General features: G+C 38.9%; 1 protein-coding gene across 1 annotated transcript; it reads left to right on the forward strand.

Moving 5' to 3' along the window:
- The first annotated feature begins 7,361 nt into the window (after window positions 1-7,361).
- Window positions 7,362-16,495, forward strand: TNFSF18 (TNF superfamily member 18). The gene is made up of 3 exons (XM_014852904.3): window positions 7,362-7,539; window positions 13,742-13,772; window positions 16,005-16,495. The coding sequence occupies exons 1-3, from the start codon at window positions 7,381-7,383 to the stop codon at window positions 16,349-16,351; spliced, it is 537 nt and encodes a 178-aa protein (XP_014708390.1). The 5' UTR covers window positions 7,362-7,380; the 3' UTR covers window positions 16,352-16,495.
- The last annotated feature ends 3,241 nt before the right edge of the window (window positions 16,496-19,736 follow it).

A 19,736-nucleotide genomic window follows, 5' to 3' on the forward strand; every position in this document is an offset into this window, starting at 1 on the left:
TTGGTGACCTCTATTTTATTCCACATTCAAACTACCACAAGTAAGCTTTCCATTTGGTTCCCACAACTCTACTTGGCTCTAAATTTCTCCTTTAATTAATACTCCCTTTGACTCTTTGTTTGCCTATAAATTTTGCTATTATTACTCTCATCTTTAAATTAACATCATGGGTAAAATTTTAACTACATGCATACTTCATATACAATATTGGAGTATAAAGAGTTTCTTTTTCTCAGTTGACATCATTTTCTGCTAAAAGAAATTGAATACCATGAGGAAATTTTGTGGCTGGAAATAGTTTTAATATTTCCGCTGCAATTAATACCTTCATCTTAATTTAAAATTTGGCTTCAAATCTGGCTTCATCTGGGAACCTGAGTCACTTTGAGATTAAGGAGGGGAAAAAAAGGAAGAATATGAAATTGAAGACAGCAAAAAAATTATTCCTGTTACAAAGGCTACTAGGGCTGCCCCGGTAGCATAGTAGTTAAGTTTGTGTGCTCTGCTTTGGTGGCCCAGGTTTCACGGGATCCGATCCCAGGAGTGGACCTGGCATTGCTTGTCAAGCCATACTGGGGCAGCATCCCACATAAAACAGAGGAAGATTGGCACAGATGTTGGCTCAGTGACAATCTTTCTCAAGCAAAAAGAGGAAAATGGGCAACAGATGTTAGCTCACGGCCAATCTTCTTCACACACACACAAAATAAAAAGGATACTATTATTTAGTAAGAGCTTTTTATTCAAAAGACATATTAGTAGGTGTCTTATTCAGAAGCGGGGCACATAAGGATCCTTAAATTGTAAATTGTCTCTCATTTTAAAATCCATCCCCTACTAAAGCCAAGTTCATGTGCTGATTTATGCTTAAGATAGAAGGTAAAGAATGGGCTTTAGAGCTAAACAGATCTGGATCTGAATTTTAGTAGTTTTGTGGCTTTGGTTATGTTGTCAAACACCTGTTAACCTCAATTTTCTCATCTAAATAGTAAAATGAGACGAATAACGGTCTATTTTGTAACGTTATTGTGAGGATTAAATAAACCTAATAAAGCATGTGAAAGCTTAAACTTTAAACACAGTGGCTAGAAGAGAGCAGGCTTTTAATACGTATTTGTTCCCTTGTTTTTACTGTTTATAATGCTCTATCTTCTTATTTTTATGGTTTACATTTGAAAGCAGCACTCAGTGGTGTTGTAACCAGAGAGGCTGGTGCCCAACATGCTCTAGGAAATCGTGGGAAGAGAGCACCAGGAGAGGCCATGAGAGGTTGTGTACGTGTGGGGAGGAGAATATTCTTACTTTCAGCCAAAGAGATTTCCTTTAGGCTTGTTGGATGACGAAAGACTTGACATAATCTAGGCCTTATCTTACATAATATTCATAGCTCACTCCTCAGAGTTATTTGCTCTTTATTTAGCAAATGGAAACTGCCTGCTGCCTTTAGTTGGCACCATTTCATCAGACAGCATTCTACAATGTTGTCTATGATTCAGTGTTTTTTTCCATTGGCATATCAGCCTGAGATTTCCTCTTTATGGTGGCACATACTTCTGTATTTACTGCTAGAGTCATCACACTGGATAGATGAGTACCGTGGCTTCAGCAACTGTAGATGCTTTGTCAATTCTCACCTGAATTGAATTAACTGATAACTCTAGGGAAGTTACATAAAATCATACAGAAAAGATAAGTGAAACTTTATCTTGAAACTGAAACATATTTTCAATGCAAGTTTGGAAGGATTACATGGAAAAGAATCAGCAATTACCAGGCAATGAATTCCTTAAGATCAGAGACCCTGTCTCACTCCTCCTGATTTTTCTATTGCCAAGTAAATTGCCTGAAATACTCTGACTAACACACACACACACATGCATGCACGTTCACACACAGTGCGTTTAATTAGTTTAATTAATTTATTGAATTGTAATCAATCAGCTTAGGGGAATGGAATATTCTGAAGTTTTTTCATCTGGCTAACCTTTCTTCAGACGTATATCTCAGCCTAGACATTGTCTCCTTCATGAAACTCCCTTTACCCTGAGCGAGGTCAGGTATTTGGTTTTCATTCTATTATTACACTTCTGCCACTATTGCCTTGTATATTTTCTCTTTCCCCACTTACCAGTAAAAACCAAACCAAACAAAAAAGCAAGAAGAAGCTTAAAGATCGGGACTGGCCCTTGTTCATCAGTATTCAAGTTCCTAACATTGTACTTAGCACATAGAAGGCATTCAGTCATGTTTTCTAAATGAGCTAGAGGAATAACATGTCCTTATGATATATTTTGGAGTCATTTCACACAAAAAAGTCAACAGCTTTCTTTACTCATTTAGGTCCCCAGTGCCAAAATCAACAAATCTAGCCATGAGCCAGAACATCTGAATCGAATGGTGTAAGACCAGTGGTAAAAGTTGGAAAGCAGACGAGAAAGTGTCTCATAGATTTCTGTATGAACACACGTCACAGTTGGGTGTTGAATGCAGTGAATGTGCTGATTGTTCTCCACTGGTGGAGCTGGTATGTGGTAGCTTGTCAAGTGAGGAGACCAAGTAGAAGAGTAAAAGGGAAAAACCTCCCCCCAAACCCTCTGCCGGGGCTACCTAAGGAAGTCCAGGAGATTCGGGAGATACTTAGTCTCAGGAATATTAAGACCCTCTTATTTCAGTTAGGTTGATAGATGAAATACATAGTTCTGTGGTGATCTGTCATATTGGGCAAGGTACAATGAAACAGTCATGCCCATTCAATATCGCCTCTCCAGTGATGTTTGGTGGCTTTGAATAGTAAATGTCATACCATATTGTACAATAGAAAGTCTATTTTCAGTCCAGATCCCAAGCAGGAAGTAATTCTTCCCACCAAGAAGTGTTTAAGATGTTCCTCTCATGGCCAGGATATTAACACAATGCTGATTAGACCAGAAAGGACACACACAGTCCCTTACTCCAAAACAACAAGCCACTCACATTGAGGACTCAGGCCGAGAGACAGGGACTTACAAGCACACACAGCTTTTCTCAAAGATTAGTGGTAATGCAGGTAGCCAGCATGAACAGGCTTCCATGGAAACTGGCCAATACACTTGTTACTTAAAGGCCATACTTGAGCCAGTGAAATACAGACAAACAATGAAGAATTTGGTAAGGGCTCCAAAAAAGTGGACATGCCAAAACAGATAGCACAGAACAAGACAATTTGGGGCATAGAAAGAGGGTCCTCAGGTGCAACGTAAACTCTGACAGTTGTTTTATTTTTTCTTTTTTGTAGTGCAGGGACCCCATTTAAGCTTTGATTGCAGAGATATCCCCTTCACAGGCAGCTATTTCAAAAAAAACCACACTGCCAGCCACGTGACTTGATAAGGAGCCAGGCCGCCTCCCCACACTGAGGCTCCTTTGTTTTACACATCTCAGTCGATTTCAATAACTGACAATTTGGGCCACTTACTTTTCCTCTTTCCACACTTTAAATTCTAGCTCTCATGTCTTAAATTCACCAAAAAGGAGTAAGTCCATGAAACCCTAGGCTCCCAGTCCTCGATTCCAATAAAAGCAGAACCCCAGACCCTTGTGTGCTCTCTCTCTCTCTCTCCCCCTCTACCTTGCTGTGTGGCCCAAGGTGCGCTATGTAATTTCCAGGTCCTGTAAGTAATAAACCTCTATTTCTTCCAAGTTTACTGATGGTCTTGCAATCATAAGAACCACAAGGGCTGGTCTGGCCACAACATAGGTTATTGACAAGCTGAGACTGACACGCAACACCAGGTCACGGAAGAAAAACATAGCTTGAATTCAAACTATTTCTTAGGTCACTCTGATTAGGGTTGTTAGTTCCTTACAGAGAATGATCTGAAGATTGATATGAGAAGTCTCTGTATATCTTTAGAATTTATTGTACATACAATATGCAAATATGTGTATATCTATGATATGTATACATCCAGTATACATGTAGAGATGTACATATCTATCTATTTATGTATAATGAGCTGATCACAATTCTCTTTACAAAGTAAGCATTCATTAATCTTAACAGATACTGTTGTTGCCTTCATAAAATTCTTAGTTTAAAACCCTATTTATGTATTATGTCTCTTTTCTATTATCTGTCTGTCTCTCTACGCATCTTCAAGCCAAATGGGCCCTATGTGTCACAACAATGAGTGCTCTGATATCCAGAGTAGGCAAAATCAGTCATGTAGTATTCTGTAATGAATTCTGATATATTGAATATTTCTGACTGAATATACTACATGATACACTGTCACAAGGACCCAGTCATGGGAAATAGCATATAAGGGGAACGTGGCAAGGAGCGCAGACCTGAGTGATACAGGATTTTGGAGGAATCTGATGTCCAGCTAATGCTCTCTCACAGATTTTAATATACATTCTGCTCTTGACATATATTTCAGCATAGAGAGGTGGAAAAAATATGAGTTTTGGAGTCCAAGAGATGGGGATTCAATCCCTGTTCTACCAGTATGGGGAAATGATTCATCTTCTAGAATGTCCGTTTCATCATTTTTATGTATGGAGACATCAATACATGGCTGCTTGATGTTCAGATGTAATCAGTTGTGCACAGAGAAGGCACATAATTGGTGCCCGATTCATTTTAGTGCTATTTAGTCAATAACTGAACTGTAGCCAAGTTTCTATATGTCTAATTCATTCCAGATTCAAAACAACTATGAATACAGTTAAAACTGCTTAATCAAACATATCTCTCATACTTTTTTTAATCTGAAAAATATATAAAGAATATTTCTTTTAATTAATTTTTTTGGAATTCCTCATTTTGCAGCTCTTAAATGAGAACTACTAGATCCATTCAAAAGTTTGTTGTTTTTTCAATGTGCATATTGAGTTCTTTTTTAAATTTCTAACATTTATGGATTTTTATACCTCTGAATATTTATTCCTCAAGTTTTACCACTTCCTCAAGAAAAAGCTCCCTCCTTTCTCCTCTCACACAATCCATGTCCAAGTTGTCTTCTCAACTACTTTAGCTTATCTAGCTTTCTGTTCTCTCAGGCTCTGTCCTCTGGTATTCATGTGGGCATCTGTCTTCCTATATGTAAGATTTTAATTTAGTTGGGTGGCAAATTTCCTGACAGGTGTGCCTTTTTTTAATTTCCCCCGAAACTCTTAGCATAGCAGTGGGCCCATAGTAAATGTTGGACATGGATTTGCTAGTCAAACTTGATTAATAACCTCATCCCAAGTAGTTGAACCAGGAACAGGTTACAAAAAGGAAAGCTTGGGTTTGGTGCTCATTTACCTCTTGTCAAATCCTGAGATGTCAATTCTGATAGCTTACACCAGAAAGGCAGCAATGGTGACTCATTACTTCAGAATTTCAAAAAGTCTTCCCTACTGTCACTCGTCCTAACTTGAAGTTTCGTCATTTCTGAACCTTGTTTCATGAAAAGACGCCCTGGAATGTATTCTTCTTGAGATAGGCATGCCATCTTTCTTAAGAGACTTTCGTCAGGTTAAAATAATTAACCAGGATATACCGAGCCAAACCTTGGTTAAGGGCAAAAGGAGGAACTGGATTTTATTTGGAACAGTTCCTCATTTGAATAAATGTTTACTGAAGTGCATAAGCAGAGGCAGTCCCATCTAAAATTTGGAGAGGAGACAGGAGAAGGATCAGATCAGAGAAGCAGGAAGGAAATGGTCGAACTTTTCAGTGATCAATTTTAAATTCAGCACCTGTGTGTACACATCTCAGACGTGATACAAGTGCCAGAGTTATAGGCACAATGGATCACTCTTCTTCTGGAGTCAGTTTATTATTCATCTCTGCATCGTAGCATCTAGAACAGAGCCACAAAAAACATTGTGTTGATAAATTGCTCCTATGTGACGCTGACGCTTTTCTTCGGAAATAGGTTGATTGATCAAGATCAAATAGGGCCAAGTTAAAATCTGACCACTCAGTGAGAAATAGTGCTGCAAATAGTGTGGTACTAAGAGAAGACGGTTGGGTCAGAAAACGGTATCCCTGGGCTCAGTTTCCCACTCCACTGTTGCTCACCCATCAGTGGTGTGATATACTGCTCAACCTGTCTTACCCTGAGCTTCCTCTTTCAAATATGAGGATGTTAAATCCTTAGGCTTTTTTTCCCTAATTTTAAAAATCTTTGATTCTCTCTTAGATTCAAGCAGTGTCTTCAAAATAATTTCATGTTTACCTCTTTTTCGTTAAATAAACTTCAGTAGACTTATACCCTGTGGTAAATATTTTTATAATCATTCTTTTCTGGGATTTTATAATTGATTCAGTTTTCATAGCATCTGTAAGAAGAGTGGAGAAGAGACAAACACTTAGGGAACACCTCATATGAGCCAAAGCTTTCACATTTATTTCATTCTCAAAAAAGCCCTATGAAGTGGAAACTTTCTGTATTTTACAATTAAGGAAACAGAGAAGTCAAGCAACATGCTGAGGTCACTGAACAGGTAAAGGTTGGCCAGCACCAGGCTGCCCTCTCAGGTCTGTCAGGTTTAGAAGTCCATGCTCTTTCTAGCTCAGGATGCTGGCACTTTATTAAAAATGTAAGCATTCCACTTAACAGAAGGAAAGACTGAGGTATAGAGAACCAGGGGCTTTCTCAATTTTGCAGCAAACTAGCATTTTCGGTGCCAAGAAGAAAACTCAAGTTTTTTGGAATAGAGTGTAAGCTCAGACTGGGAGGGGCAGAGTGCAAGAAAATATTCTTTTGCAAGATAACTTTATTTCTATATGATGCCAGCATTGAATTTTTTGGGTTTTAGAATGGTGAGACATGAAAGAATTGAGCTTGTTGTATTTACATTTGTTTAAGTTTAAATTCTAGTAATACACTTGGTGTTTTCTAGAGACTATCTCAGAATGAACACATTTTATATCCTAGAAATTGGTAAAACTCTTCATTTTTGCCAAACCACAAACCTGTCTCCCCAACCCCCTGCCTCACACATACTTGATGTCTGGAGTGTGATAGGGTTTAATCTGGAACTTTATTTCTTCTTATAAAAAGTAATTTTCTTATCTGGAAATAATTTATAATGTTGTACAGCACTGTACTTCCTCTTGCTTCAGGAAAGCTTTTTTTTCCCCTGAACTTCCCTTGTGTTGGTTTTTTCATCCTCTGTGTTTGTATTGGCTTTTAACCAAATGTTCCTTTCCGTGTCTTTGGCCTGGTGCCATACGAGAGTCAGCACTCAGCCTAGAAGTATCGTTTTCCAACACACAGAATCAAAAGGAAAACCCCGCCTCTTACACCCACTACTTATTACCATAATACTACAAAACTGCCTAGTTGCATCACTTACCCATCACTTGTGAATTTCTGCTTTTCACAGCTCTCATTCCCGCAGAGAATGAGTTTGAACCACATGGAGAATATGCCTTTAAGCCATTCAAGTCCTCAAGGAGCCCAGAGAACATCCTGGAAACAATGGGTCCTCTACTCAACAATAATTATTTTGCTATTGCTTTGTTCCTTCGGTACACTAATCCTTACTTTTCTCCCACTCAAGGTAAGGAGACAACAGTACCTAAGGTTGCTATTTCTTTTGTAAATATAGTAATTATCATTGTCACTCAGTATTGTTTGAGTTAGTTGGAAGGAGGAGACATGTGGGTGAAGATAATGTAAATATAATGCCAATTTTGTCATGGCATATGGCTTTTGAGGTTTATTAAGTGTTTTGAAATGAAAGGTATTAGAAAATGCTAAAAATGTTAGCTGCAGAACTGAGTTATATGGAGAGAATCAGTTAACTAAATCAGTCAATTGACACATGCCTGTGGAGTATTTTCTCCCTTTCTACACCTCTGCTAAGCCCTCATGGTGGAATAAAAAGGTGTGAAACATGATGCTTACCCTAAGAAATGGGATGCAAGCTATAGTCCTATTGAGGGAAAAGATTTGAAAAAGTAATGGAAGACAGACCAAGGTAAGTGACAGGTGGTTATGCATCTTAGAAGAGGGAAATGACATTGAACTAAGAGTAAGAAGATCTGGATTCCAGTTCTAGGCCTCCCAATAACTAGCTGTGTGAATTTGAGAAAGACTTTTAATCTTTTTGGTTCTCAGTTTCTTCATCTGAAAAATGATGGTAGGAGAATGGATTTGTTTATTATAATGTCTCTTCTAGCTATAAAATACAGTGATTAATAATTTATCTAAGGGTAGTATAGAATATAAATGCTTTAGGAGTTCAAAGGGTGGGGAATGACTTTGGGCTAGTGTGATCAGGGAAGACTTAATGGAAGAAAAAGGAACCACATTCCTATTTGGGAAGCCCCTGGTGCTTCTCAGGAATTTCCCATTGAGCTCCAGTCCAAGTTTTGGGTCTAGTGAAGGGAGTGGGGATACATTAGGTTCTTATTTTTCTAAAGGGATTGGTCAGCAAAGATCTCAAAGATATGGTTCTACCTCTTAAGATATTTGAAAGCAACTGAGAAAAGACGCAGGAGGAAGCAGTACACTCTATTTGCTGGTAATGATTTAGTTAGGGCAAGAGTAGCTTTGGCCAAATTTTTACACAGTAGCCCATTAATTTGTATTCCATAGCTGTACACAAGAGTGTGCAACAGAGACATTCTAATCACATCCCCACTCCCTCAAGGACTGTATCTAGTGGAAACCTGAACTTTCTGGAACAGAGGAGCTTTGAGCAAAAAGAAAAGAATTGTCAGGAATTCTGAGTGATTAGATTTCTGAGGAAGGGGAAGGGTGAGAATAGCAATAGCTTAAATTTGGAAGTGCTTTTTCCTTCTAAAAACCACCTCAAGTCTTATTAGCTAGATGACCACAAAGAATATAGGATATGCTGTAGGTGTCATCCGTTCCTGCATATGACTGTGGGAACCAATGCATAGAAGGAAAGGCAAGGAAATGCCTTTCTTAAAGGCCCACAGTGCCTGTTGCAAAGGGGAAGAGGAAGTCTAATAATGTCAGAGTCATCTAGGGCACCTCTTGCCAGAATTGAACTTGATCAATCTTGTGGGTGTGAGCTCTGATTCTGGATTCTCTCTCTAGACAACATGCAGCTACTCAATGAAAGGTTCTGTCTCTAAAGAAATTGCCTAGAATTTGTTCCAAATTTGAAGATGTTTAAAAGGTTCTCAGGATATTGTCCTGGCAGGATGCCAAGGAGGCTTATTTCCCATGGGAAAAGCCAATGGCCTGGCCAACGATGTAATGATATTAGCTCATGTATTCTACTTTCCACTCCCCTGCACTTCCCTTTCCCTGCTGGCCACAAGTAAGTATCTTTGGAAAAGAGGACTGAGTGGCTAGCGGATGGTGAGTCATCATGAGGTGGCCGCTTCCACCTTCTTACAATACTTGGAGTTTATATTATTTTGGTTTCCACTCTAGTTTTTATATGCAAAATCCCACTTCCAGCTTCTCTCGGCATTAATTCAAAAAGTGTTAGGAAGATTGTCTTCTTCTAGACCAACTGAAATTTCCTTGGGAGAAAAATTTTTTCTTCTTTTCCCCATTTTTTCAGAAGACATTCAACTGAAAATACTGGCTATAAGCTAAAGGAGTGTGGTCTACCCCTCACTGAAAATAACCTCACAGCAATTTTCTCTAAGAACTCAAATGTTCAGGAGAGTGCCTTGCTTCAACGAAATGAAAGATACTTCCAAAGGAGAAGCTATGTTTGTACTTAAAAGCAGAGTAGATTCTATTTCCAAATGATGATCTGTTTAGGGTTGATTTAAGTTGGATTAAGTTTCAGCCATTTGAACCCAACTATGTAAATCTGGGCTTAAATCTAAAGGCAGTTATAAGAGCAACTGATCCTTGTAAGCAAAAATGAACTAAACTAAACCGAGAGTCCCATATGCATCTTTATGAGTGGATATTTACTCCTTCTAAACATCACCAGAACTATAAATGGAAACTGCCCCCACAGAGTGGTGGGGGTGAGACTTTTGAGTCATACAGACTCCGTTTGGATCTCAGCCTAGCCTCTTATCAGCTAGGTAACCTTCGGCTAGATACTTGACCCCTCTCATACTCATTTCCTCATCTGCAAATGAGCAAGCTAATTCTTATCTCATAGTTGCGGTAAGGATTCATGAGACAGTGCCTGACCTGTAGTAGCTCTCAATAGATTGTAGTGATTCATATTGGCACTGTTATTATTAATGACATTACAGTGAAGATGAATTTAAAGAGACTTTTAACAAAATGGATATTCCTTGCTTATCTATTTCACTTTCTCAGCCAAAGACTATACTTTGCTGTCAAATAGATGATTTTTGTAATTAGACAGATTTTCATTTGTGACATAATTAGAGAATGTCACAGTGGTGGTTTCTGTAGCTCCAAATGAACGTTGAAACAGCCCATGACATAGTATCCAGGATTTCTGTCTCTGGCAGTTAATTTGTCTGTGGCTGTAGATTTCTCCACACGCTCCTTATACGTGAGAGTAGACAGCAGAGATGCTATCTGTGGCACATATTTTGGCACTCATTTATATTTAGATTGTTACCAATTGCTTCAGGTCTGTAATCGTGTCTTTCTAAAAAGATTATAAACTTCTTAAGAGGCAAGGACCATAAATTACACTTGTTTCTCTTGCTTACAATGCTAGTATAATGTTGAGAATATAGGGTGCTTAAAGTTTTGTTCAAATCTTTATTATAATCAGTATCATTATCAAAACAACTAATATTTAATGAGCAGGATCAGACAGAATATCTGGCAAAGACCTTCATAAGAATTACCTCATTTAGAGTCATGAACAACCTCAACGAGCTAGGTGATATTATGTTCCCCCATTTTATAAATGAGGAAATTGAAGTTAAGGGAGTCCCTTTTACATGCCTATAATTAGTTAAACTAAATTGAATTTCAACATCTCTTCTAAGAAATCCCAAAACAATGATGAAATAATTGCAAAAGCAAAAACAATTCAGGAATCTGGTGATTTATCTTCTAGAGAAGCAGCTTCCAATTTTTTTTTTTAAGATTGGGACCTGAGTTAACATCTGCTGCCAATCTTCTTTTTTTCCTTCTTCTCCCCAAAGCTCCCCAGTACATAGTTGTATATTCTAGCTGTAGATCTTTCTAGCTCTGCTGTGTGGGACGCCACCTCAGCACGGCTTGATGAGCAGTGCTAGGTCCACCCCAGGATCTGAACCTGCAAACCCCTGGGCCGCGGAAGTGGAGCACGCGAACTTAACCACTCGGCCACGGGGCCAGCTCCCCAAACCTTTTGATTGCACCTCCTAATCAACAAAATGTTTTTGAGTAGAATCTCAATATATATGCTAATTATTATGTTACATACAAGCACTAATACTATGTGCATTAAACAGGTACACAAAATAGAAATTTATAAGGATAATCCAAATAATATGCTTAATGTAGTTTAATCACAGTGCAAAACCATTTTGCTTTTACTAAAATATTATATTTCATTAGCGTGTTAATGTATAATATAAATGTTTCTAAAATAATTGAAAAAAACATTTTAGAAGAGTAGTTTGATAAATATGTTTCCTTAATTTTCTTAATGTGAGTATAACACTTTGTGTTACAATAATTTGAAGGTTATATTCTAACTTGTTTACCTTGATTTCAAGTTTTGACTATCATGACTGGAAAATTACCTTACAAAGAAATATAGATCAAAATAGAAGAATGCATCTGTGAGTGTGCTTACCACGAATGACACTGAATTTTCAATCTATCCTTCAATGATGAGGTTTTCTTTTTTAATTAAAATGACATTATCCCTCACTCTATTCATGCCTTTCCTTCTCTCCTTACACAACTTACATTCCCTGCTCTATATTTATAACCCTTCCCTTGCATTAACACACTCACTTGCCTCTCTATCTCTTCGTTATACTCCAATATTGAAACCTCAATCCTGGAAAATCCCAAGTATTGGTTGAAACCAGCTGCTCTGTGTCTTGCACAGTTGAATGAGGCTGAGGAAAAACATAAGGTCTTGTTGAAAAGTTTTACTTTAGATTTGTGGCTACTAACTTCAAGTGGGACTTCAGCATTGCTCTATAAACAACCTACATTTCCCCCGTCCATTTACTCTCCTCTACTGGACTATTTCATTCCTTTGACTTCTCTTTAAACATCCAATGCCTCCTCTCCATTCTCACTCTCACCTGATAAGCTTGCTACCAGGTTCTGTGAGAAAAGAGAGGCAAGCAGGAAAGAAGTTCCAAAGCTCCCCATCGTATCTACCACTGAATTTCATCTACATTTCCTGTGTTTCCTTCTTGTCACTATGCATGAACTATTCATGCACCTGTCTAAGGCCACCCATGAACTAGATTCTACCCCCTCTTACCTACTCCAGGGCATAGTTCCAACCATGATCTAGCTCTTCCATATTACCCGCCCCCCCCCACCTTATTGGAACATTCCTATCAAATGGTAACTGATAACCATGTTGTCATTTCTCTCATATTAAAACAAGCAAAAGCAAAAATCAGAAAAACAAACAAAAAAATCTCTTTGATTCTCATCCCCATCCAGTCTCCAAGGCTCCACTCAGTTTTTCCGCTCTACTCATCACTGTCTCCACAGCCAGCACCTTGGTCAGAGGCATGCACTTTCTTGCATAGATGGTTGCAGTGCCCTCAGCGCTTGCCTCACTGCTTTTGCCCTTGCCTCTCTTTAATTTACTTCTAGCACAGCAGCTAGAGAAATCTTATCTAAGGAAAATGTACAACACCTTTAAGTTCAAAAAGTCTCTTAAGCACTTTGCCACAAGACCACTGTTGAACTTTATATGGTACAAAAATTTTTTTTGTTTATAACTCATCTTACTATTAAGTAGTTTAAATCCTTCAGCACTTAAATACTTGTATTTATAAAATTAACCACACTGATGGCCTCTTCGAGCATGTAAACTACGGTATGTTGCAACAGTTTGAAACTGAGGTCTCTTCAGGCTGTCTCGGGTACTGTATATGATGTGTGATTGTCTGAATTTTAAATAAGGGTGGCTTTATCAATCTGAGTTGTAAATATTTTTTTTTTTAAAGTTTGGCACCTGATCTAACATCTCTTGCCAATCTTCCTTTTTTTTTTCCCTTCTCCCCGAAGCCCCCCAGTACACAGTTGTATATTCTAGTTGTAAGTGCCCTTGTTATGCTACATGGGACGCCACCTCAGCATGGCCTGATGAGCGGTGCCATGTCCGCACTGGGATCCAAACAAGCAAAACCTGTGCCGCCAAAGTGGAGCACATGAACTTAACCACTCGGCCACAGGGCCAGCCCCTGAGGTGTAAATGTTTCTATAGCTTAATTTCATATTTTTTAAAATAAAAATAAACATAATTAGAAATTCTATTATTTTCTTCTCACATGCCGATGGATCACCTTGTGCAGTCACTGGAGTGCAGATACTATTATTGTTTATAGAAAATTTCTATAACATGAGAAGAGGAGAGTCCAAGATCAAACAATTGTCCTGTGGGTAGAGGCTAGGTGGATGGAAAGAGACCTTACCCTTTGCCTATAAGACCCAGAAAAGCAGCTAAGTAAGGCAAGGCAAAGGATGGAGCCAGTGATCTGTAAAAGGAAGCTGAGAGAGCTGAGACAAGGTAGAGGGAAGGATTTTTTTTTACATGGCTAGGGAAAAGAAGTTTGTTTCAGGAATCTGAAACTCTAAATAAGTCAATCAAGAAACTTGTGACGCTGCCGTCAACCTGACCAATTCCTCTTTTTCTTCTCCTGCAGACTGCCAATGAGACCTGTGTAGCTAAGTTTGGTGAGTAACCTGTCTTGCATGCCTCCTTTTTACTTATTTTAGTATTTGATGCAAGAAAGCAAGCTCCAGTGTTGTCAAGGAAGCCGGGATACTATTTTATTTATTCTTCAGGTACTATTTATAACTGCTTACCATGGTGCCAAGCAGTTACTAAGAGCTGAGGCTTCGGAGGTAAACCAGACACACAGGCCCATGCCCTGATGGAGCTGACATTCAAGGTCACCTCTCTGGGCAGGAATGCACGTCACTCTTACAAGCCTGGGAATCTGAGACCCAGGAATCGACTTTTAATTCTGTGTTTTAATAAGTGTAAGTTTTAGGTTTCTACAACCTTTCCTTTTGACAAACTCAGAGTCCTTCTCACGTTTCACATATTGCTGGTGTCCAGTAGAGTGTGTGCGGGGGTACCGTTTGTGTTTCCAAATGTATAGAAGAGGAATGACAGCTAGGGAAATGACCGCTTCCTCTTCTCTTTTCTTCTCTCCTCTTAGCTTCGGAGTCACTTTCCCTTACGGCGACCTGGTATTTGCTTAGAAACACATTAGAGTTTACAGTCACTTGGCCTTGGGGTATTTCTTAGACTACACACAAAATTGAAAAGAAATACATTTCGGGTTGTTTACAGGTTTCAGGCCAAACACATATTTTCAATTGAGAGCAGAATATTTCTAGAGTCAACGGCAACCCCTGTTTTCCTATACAGTTCAAACTGCCAGACTTCCTTGGCTTGTGGAGAATTAGGCAATCTCTTTTTACTTGCCTCTGGCTTTAAGATTTGGTTTTCTAGTGAATGGAGTGGAACTCATGATGGGCTTGAAATTCCTCTTGATGTGGTAAAAGTTGTGAACTTCAAGTGATGCTAAGGTGTTCTTTAAGTGGCCCCATCACAGAATTAAATAAGAGAACAAGTGACACTTTTTCCTGGTGACTTGTCTGTGGCCTAATACATGTCAAGCAGGAAGAAATCTACTGAACTCTGGCCTCATTGGAGATATAGGGAGACTTTGATTCTTGCTCTGATGATCTTCCTTCATTCTCCTTCAGAATCTACCCCCAAAGTCTTAAATCAGTCATTTCTATATACATAAGAATTTATCAATGTGTTATTCTTCTAGGGTGTCTTATCAAGATTTCTTTCTAGTTATGGGATAAAGGCTTTGCTCCCATAACAAAAATGATGGAGAATTAGAGGACAGGCTAGATAAGTATTTGGGGTGGTAAAAGCACTTCCTGGGGCTCTGAAATCACACTACTGTGAGAAAACAATTAACATCAAGAAAATAGATGGATTCCATATATACCTATGGAAATGAATGACTAGGTCTTAATCCTTTCCCCATCCCTTGTAACAGCATTCAAGTAGGGATGGTTATATTTAAATAGTTGAATAATTTCCATTTATAAACTCATGAATTCACCAGTAACTATTTTTGGACGATTTGGATAATGATATCCCAAGTGGATCTTGAATGATATGTATCTATAAACTGATGAGAAGAGTCATAATTTAGACACAATGCATCTAATTTAGGAACACAGATGTATCATTCAATCGAGAAATATTATTGAGCACATACTAGGTACCAGGAACTGTTTTAGGTGCTGAAGATATAGCAATGAACAAACTAGAGAAGTATTTGTCCTCAAAGACATTATATTCAAGTAGGTATGAGATAGACAATAAACAAATGAACAACTTAATTTATAATATGCTAGATGGTGACACTTTCCACAAAGAAAACTAGAGCAAGGTAAAGGGAGAGAATGACAGGAGAGTACTATTTCATATTGATTGATGAGGAAGGTCTCATTGATTTATCACTTTAGTGATACACAGTAAGTCATATTTGCATATAAAAGCATGAATATGCATCCTTGACTGTCAACTCTGCTTATCACAATCCTGGTGTCTAATTCCTCTCTCCTTCTTTCTTTCCTTTCACAAATATTGATTGACAAGAGACACAGTGCCACCTAAAACGTCACCCACTTTTCTATTCCAAATCCATTTCCTTAGAGATTTCCCAGCTAGAGATACACTTAAGATTTGCAATTTCTGTAAAACATGGAGTAGATAGCTACTTAAAATGTTAAAATTGTGGTTATAGAGAACTAATATAGACCAGGTCAGAAACAACCTGTAAGTGGGAAAGAATTATAATAAAAAAGAGAATGAAATAATTAAATAACTATGCTTTCCTTTTTTTTTCCTCCCTTGTAAATTTCTTATAGGACCATTACCTTCAAAATGGCAAATGACATCTCCTGAGCCTCCTTGCGTGAATGAGATAGCTGATTGGCAGCTGAGGATACTTCAGAATGGCTTGTATTTAATTTATGGCCAAGTGGATCCCAATACAGCCTACGAGGGAGCGGCTCCTTTTGAGGTGCGGCTATATAAAAATGAAGACATCATACAAACTCTAACAAGCAACTCTGAAATCCAAAATGTAGGAGGGACTTATGAATTGCATGCTGGAGATACAATAAACTTGAAATTCAACTCTGAGCATCAGGTCTTAAAAAATAATACATACTGGGGGATCTTATTGCTAGCAAATCCCCAATTCATCTCCTAGAGACTTGATTTGGTCTCCTCATCCTCTTCAGCACATGCAGAGGCACTGGTAGGTAGATTGGAGGAGGCAGATTTTCAATGCCTACAGTTTGTCTGGGTACACAAATCAACACACACAGAACTCCTCTGCATGTGAATTTTCATCTCTCATGCTCATCTGAAAGAGACTCAGAGGAAAGGTCAAAGACATTTGGTTACCCCTGACATTGGGTTGGCAAAGACATTTTGCTAATCCATGATAAAGTAAATATGGGTGGCTAGACTCTTCAAAGAATCTTTGTCTAATCCTTGAATGCTTGGTGAAAAAGTGAAGTCTTATTCCCATGGGAGCCTTACGTGGTTTGCAAAAAAGGTCCAGGGCAGTAGTCTGGCCTTGTCCTCATATTCTTGGGCTGCTCCACTTCATTCTTCCTGTATTCCCATCTCTGAGACCATCCTGATAAAAGTAGTCAGATTGGGAGAGTGGCCACAGATACACCAACAACAATCCATTTTAGATGTGATGACGTTAGAGGGTGGAGAACACTCTAGAGAACTATTGGGACAGAGGCATAAGTGGCATGGAATGGAACACACTTATTTGGGAATTTCTCTTTATTTCATCATACTCAGGATGCATGGTGCTTTATAAAACTAGTTGTTCAAAGCCCTTCATATAGGGCTTCATGACAACTTGTTTGTGTCTGTGTCTAAACATTGTCAATGGTAAAGAAAGAATAATCATTAGTAATCATAAGATTTAATCCTAGCAATTGGTATTACCAGTACTGTATTTTGCCATGTAATGATTTCATATTCTTTTAGCTGGCTCTCTACAGTTCACAAAGTGCTTTTGTGTATTACACAGCATCTCTATGAAGTTAATGGGGCAGGTATTTTGGCACAGTTCTAACAATTAGAATACAGAAGCAGATGGAACATAAGTAACTTGCCTCAACCCATAGAACTGATGATTAACAGGGCCAGTGGGCTTCCCACTGTATCACACTGTCTCAGTTTTAGAGTTGGTATACCTGCTATCATGTTATAAGTCAGTTTAGCAGATTCTATTTTCAGGAAGTGTATTCCCTTTCAGCCCAAGATGGGTAGAGAGAAGCTGCAACAGATCTTTCCTTTCTCAGCAAATTTCTTTTCCTTTTCCTGCTTGGAGCAGGGAGTATTAGGGTGTTGCTCAGGGCTTACTCCAACCAGCTTCTTTTCCTCACTTTGAAGAACCTGTCCTGGTCAAAAGTGTTAACTTCTAAAAACAATGAATAGCACTCAATTCAATTACAGCCTGCTAAAGTTTTGGACTCCATCAAATCAATTAGCACCTTGTGGTTTCTTTTTGAAAGTATGTAGTATGATTACATGATAACCCAATTTAAAATATTTATATATATTTGTAAAAAGCTGTATTATGTTAAATAATACTGTCACATGTAAAGCTAATTTAGAAATATTTGTATTGTGTGCAACAAAAATCGTTTGGGAGCAGGCTAAGCCTGAGGCCAAGATGTTTCTTGGTAAGTCTCCTTTTTAATCATCTGCTGAGTAGCTGTAGGGCCAAAGACGTGGATGCCTTATTCATCTTGCATCTGTATATCTTCTCAGGAAATTAAAGTTATATCACATATATTTATGGGAACTTGGGGTGTTGATCATTGTTATGTTGTAAGCAGCAGTGTGTTGGAGTGGGCAAGCACTAGCTCTTGAGAGCTGATTGTTAAATTTTCAGAAATTTTGCAATGGTTAGTAAATACAGCCATCCTGGAAATTGGCCATGGTGGAGCTGTTTATTCCATGGGAATTGGCAAATGCTCCAAATCAGAGCTGTCTTTTTAGAGGTCCCATTCACCAGCATACTACTGTTTGTAAAACTTTCCTTCTTAATGACTCCTCTCTGCTCCTGCCCATGCCTGGGACAATCGAGGCAGGCAAGGGAGAGAGTGAAATTGTCATACTCCCAGCAAAAACCCCACATGATGGTGATTTCTCAGGGCAAGCAGAGGTCTCTGCTGCTGCAGCCAGAGAGATGGCTACCAATGGATGATATTCAAATTTCCCTGGTGTTGTAATTTCAGTCTTTGTTTTCAATGTATATTCTGTTTCCTTGTTTCTTCAAATAGTGTTTACATTTAAACCTTAATAAAATGTACGTTGGTAAGTGGACTGTAGCTGACTTATCTGTGGATTATGAGACTAGAGATAGTGAACTAGAGAGCCTAAGGGTGCATCTGAGAAATCCTTGCCCATATGAAACACTGCTTGGCAAGTATTAGGCAAAAGCGAGAGCTGGATTCAACTAGCTTTTGGTTATAGCTGTCTCAATTTCTGAGGGGTTAGTCAGACAGTTTCACCGTCTGACTTTCAACCACCTCCTCAACTCCACCCCACCCACCCTCACCATCAAAGCTGTCACCAACCTTTCTCACACTTATTGTTTGATACCTTCCATTTTGCCTAATCAGAGCTGACCCAGAGTGTGTTACGTCACTAAGGGTTAAGTCTCTGCTTCTGAAGATGGCGGTTAATTGAAAAGTGATGCAGACTTGTGCGTTTGATGGAGCAGACTAGCTCCTTAGATGAGTATATCCGTGCTTCTTGGAGATGAAATTCCTGCTTTTGTGTGTTCTACCTCAAAGGAGCAATTTCATTGGTGGGAGTGGAAGGAGATTTTTTACTAGAGAGAAGGAGAAGCAAAATCTTGATCAACTTATGGGTGAGGGGTCTGAGGATTATCTTTTAGCAGAAGTGATAAATGATGCCTTGGCACATAGACTTTCATTGACCTGAAAGGATATACCTCTATTTGGGGGGTTAACTTGTGACTCTGGCAGAATCATTCCACCAGTCATGGCTCTCCTGTGAGTCCCACATCTATCTATAGGAAACTTGCACATATGCTTTTACCCTACAAACTCAGAGAGGATGGGCTCACCTCCATGCAGCAGATTCTCCTGTCTTTGCTACCAAGAGGTTGCTTTTCTTTTCCTGACAGATTTCCTGGGTGGGGTCAGACTCTAGCCCACTGTAGGCTTTAGCCTTCTCAGTGGGAGTCAGGCGCCAGTTCTTTGCATCTCCCAATTTCAAAAAATAAATTTTAAAGCTCTTTTAGGGGTTCCCTTGAAGTCCTCTATCAGGCTTAAGTTTAGAGAGTTTCATTGCTCCCCATCCCTCCTGCAAAGGGTGTGGGTGAGGACTCACGGCATGGCCAAGCTCTCTCTTCATAAATGTGATCACAATCTCCCCTTCTCCCCACTCTGGCCTCATTTTATGCCCTTGATCCAGCTGAAGTGTCTAAGGGCAGTGGGGAGGGGAGTTTACCTTCATTCCTTTTGTCAATTCTGCATATTGGCAGGGGCAATTGTCTTATTCTGTCTTATTCTTTGATATCTTAGGTACCA

This window comes from Equus asinus, chromosome 25 (genome assembly GCF_041296235.1).
Source record: "Equus asinus isolate D_3611 breed Donkey chromosome 25, EquAss-T2T_v2, whole genome shotgun sequence".
In the NCBI taxonomy this organism is placed as follows: domain Eukaryota; kingdom Metazoa; phylum Chordata; class Mammalia; order Perissodactyla; family Equidae; genus Equus; species Equus asinus.

Coding starts and splice junctions, on each gene's coding strand:
- TNFSF18 (XM_014852904.3), top strand. CDS start 7,381: ATGAGTTTGAACCACATGGAGAATATGCCTTTAAGCCATTCAAGTCCT. Junction 7,540..13,741: donor TTACTTTTCTCCCACTCAAG/GTAAGGAGACAA, acceptor CTTCTCCTGCAG/ACTGCCAATGAGACCTGTGT. Junction 13,773..16,004: donor GACCTGTGTAGCTAAGTTTG/GTGAGTAACCTG, acceptor AATTTCTTATAG/GACCATTACCTTCAAAATGG.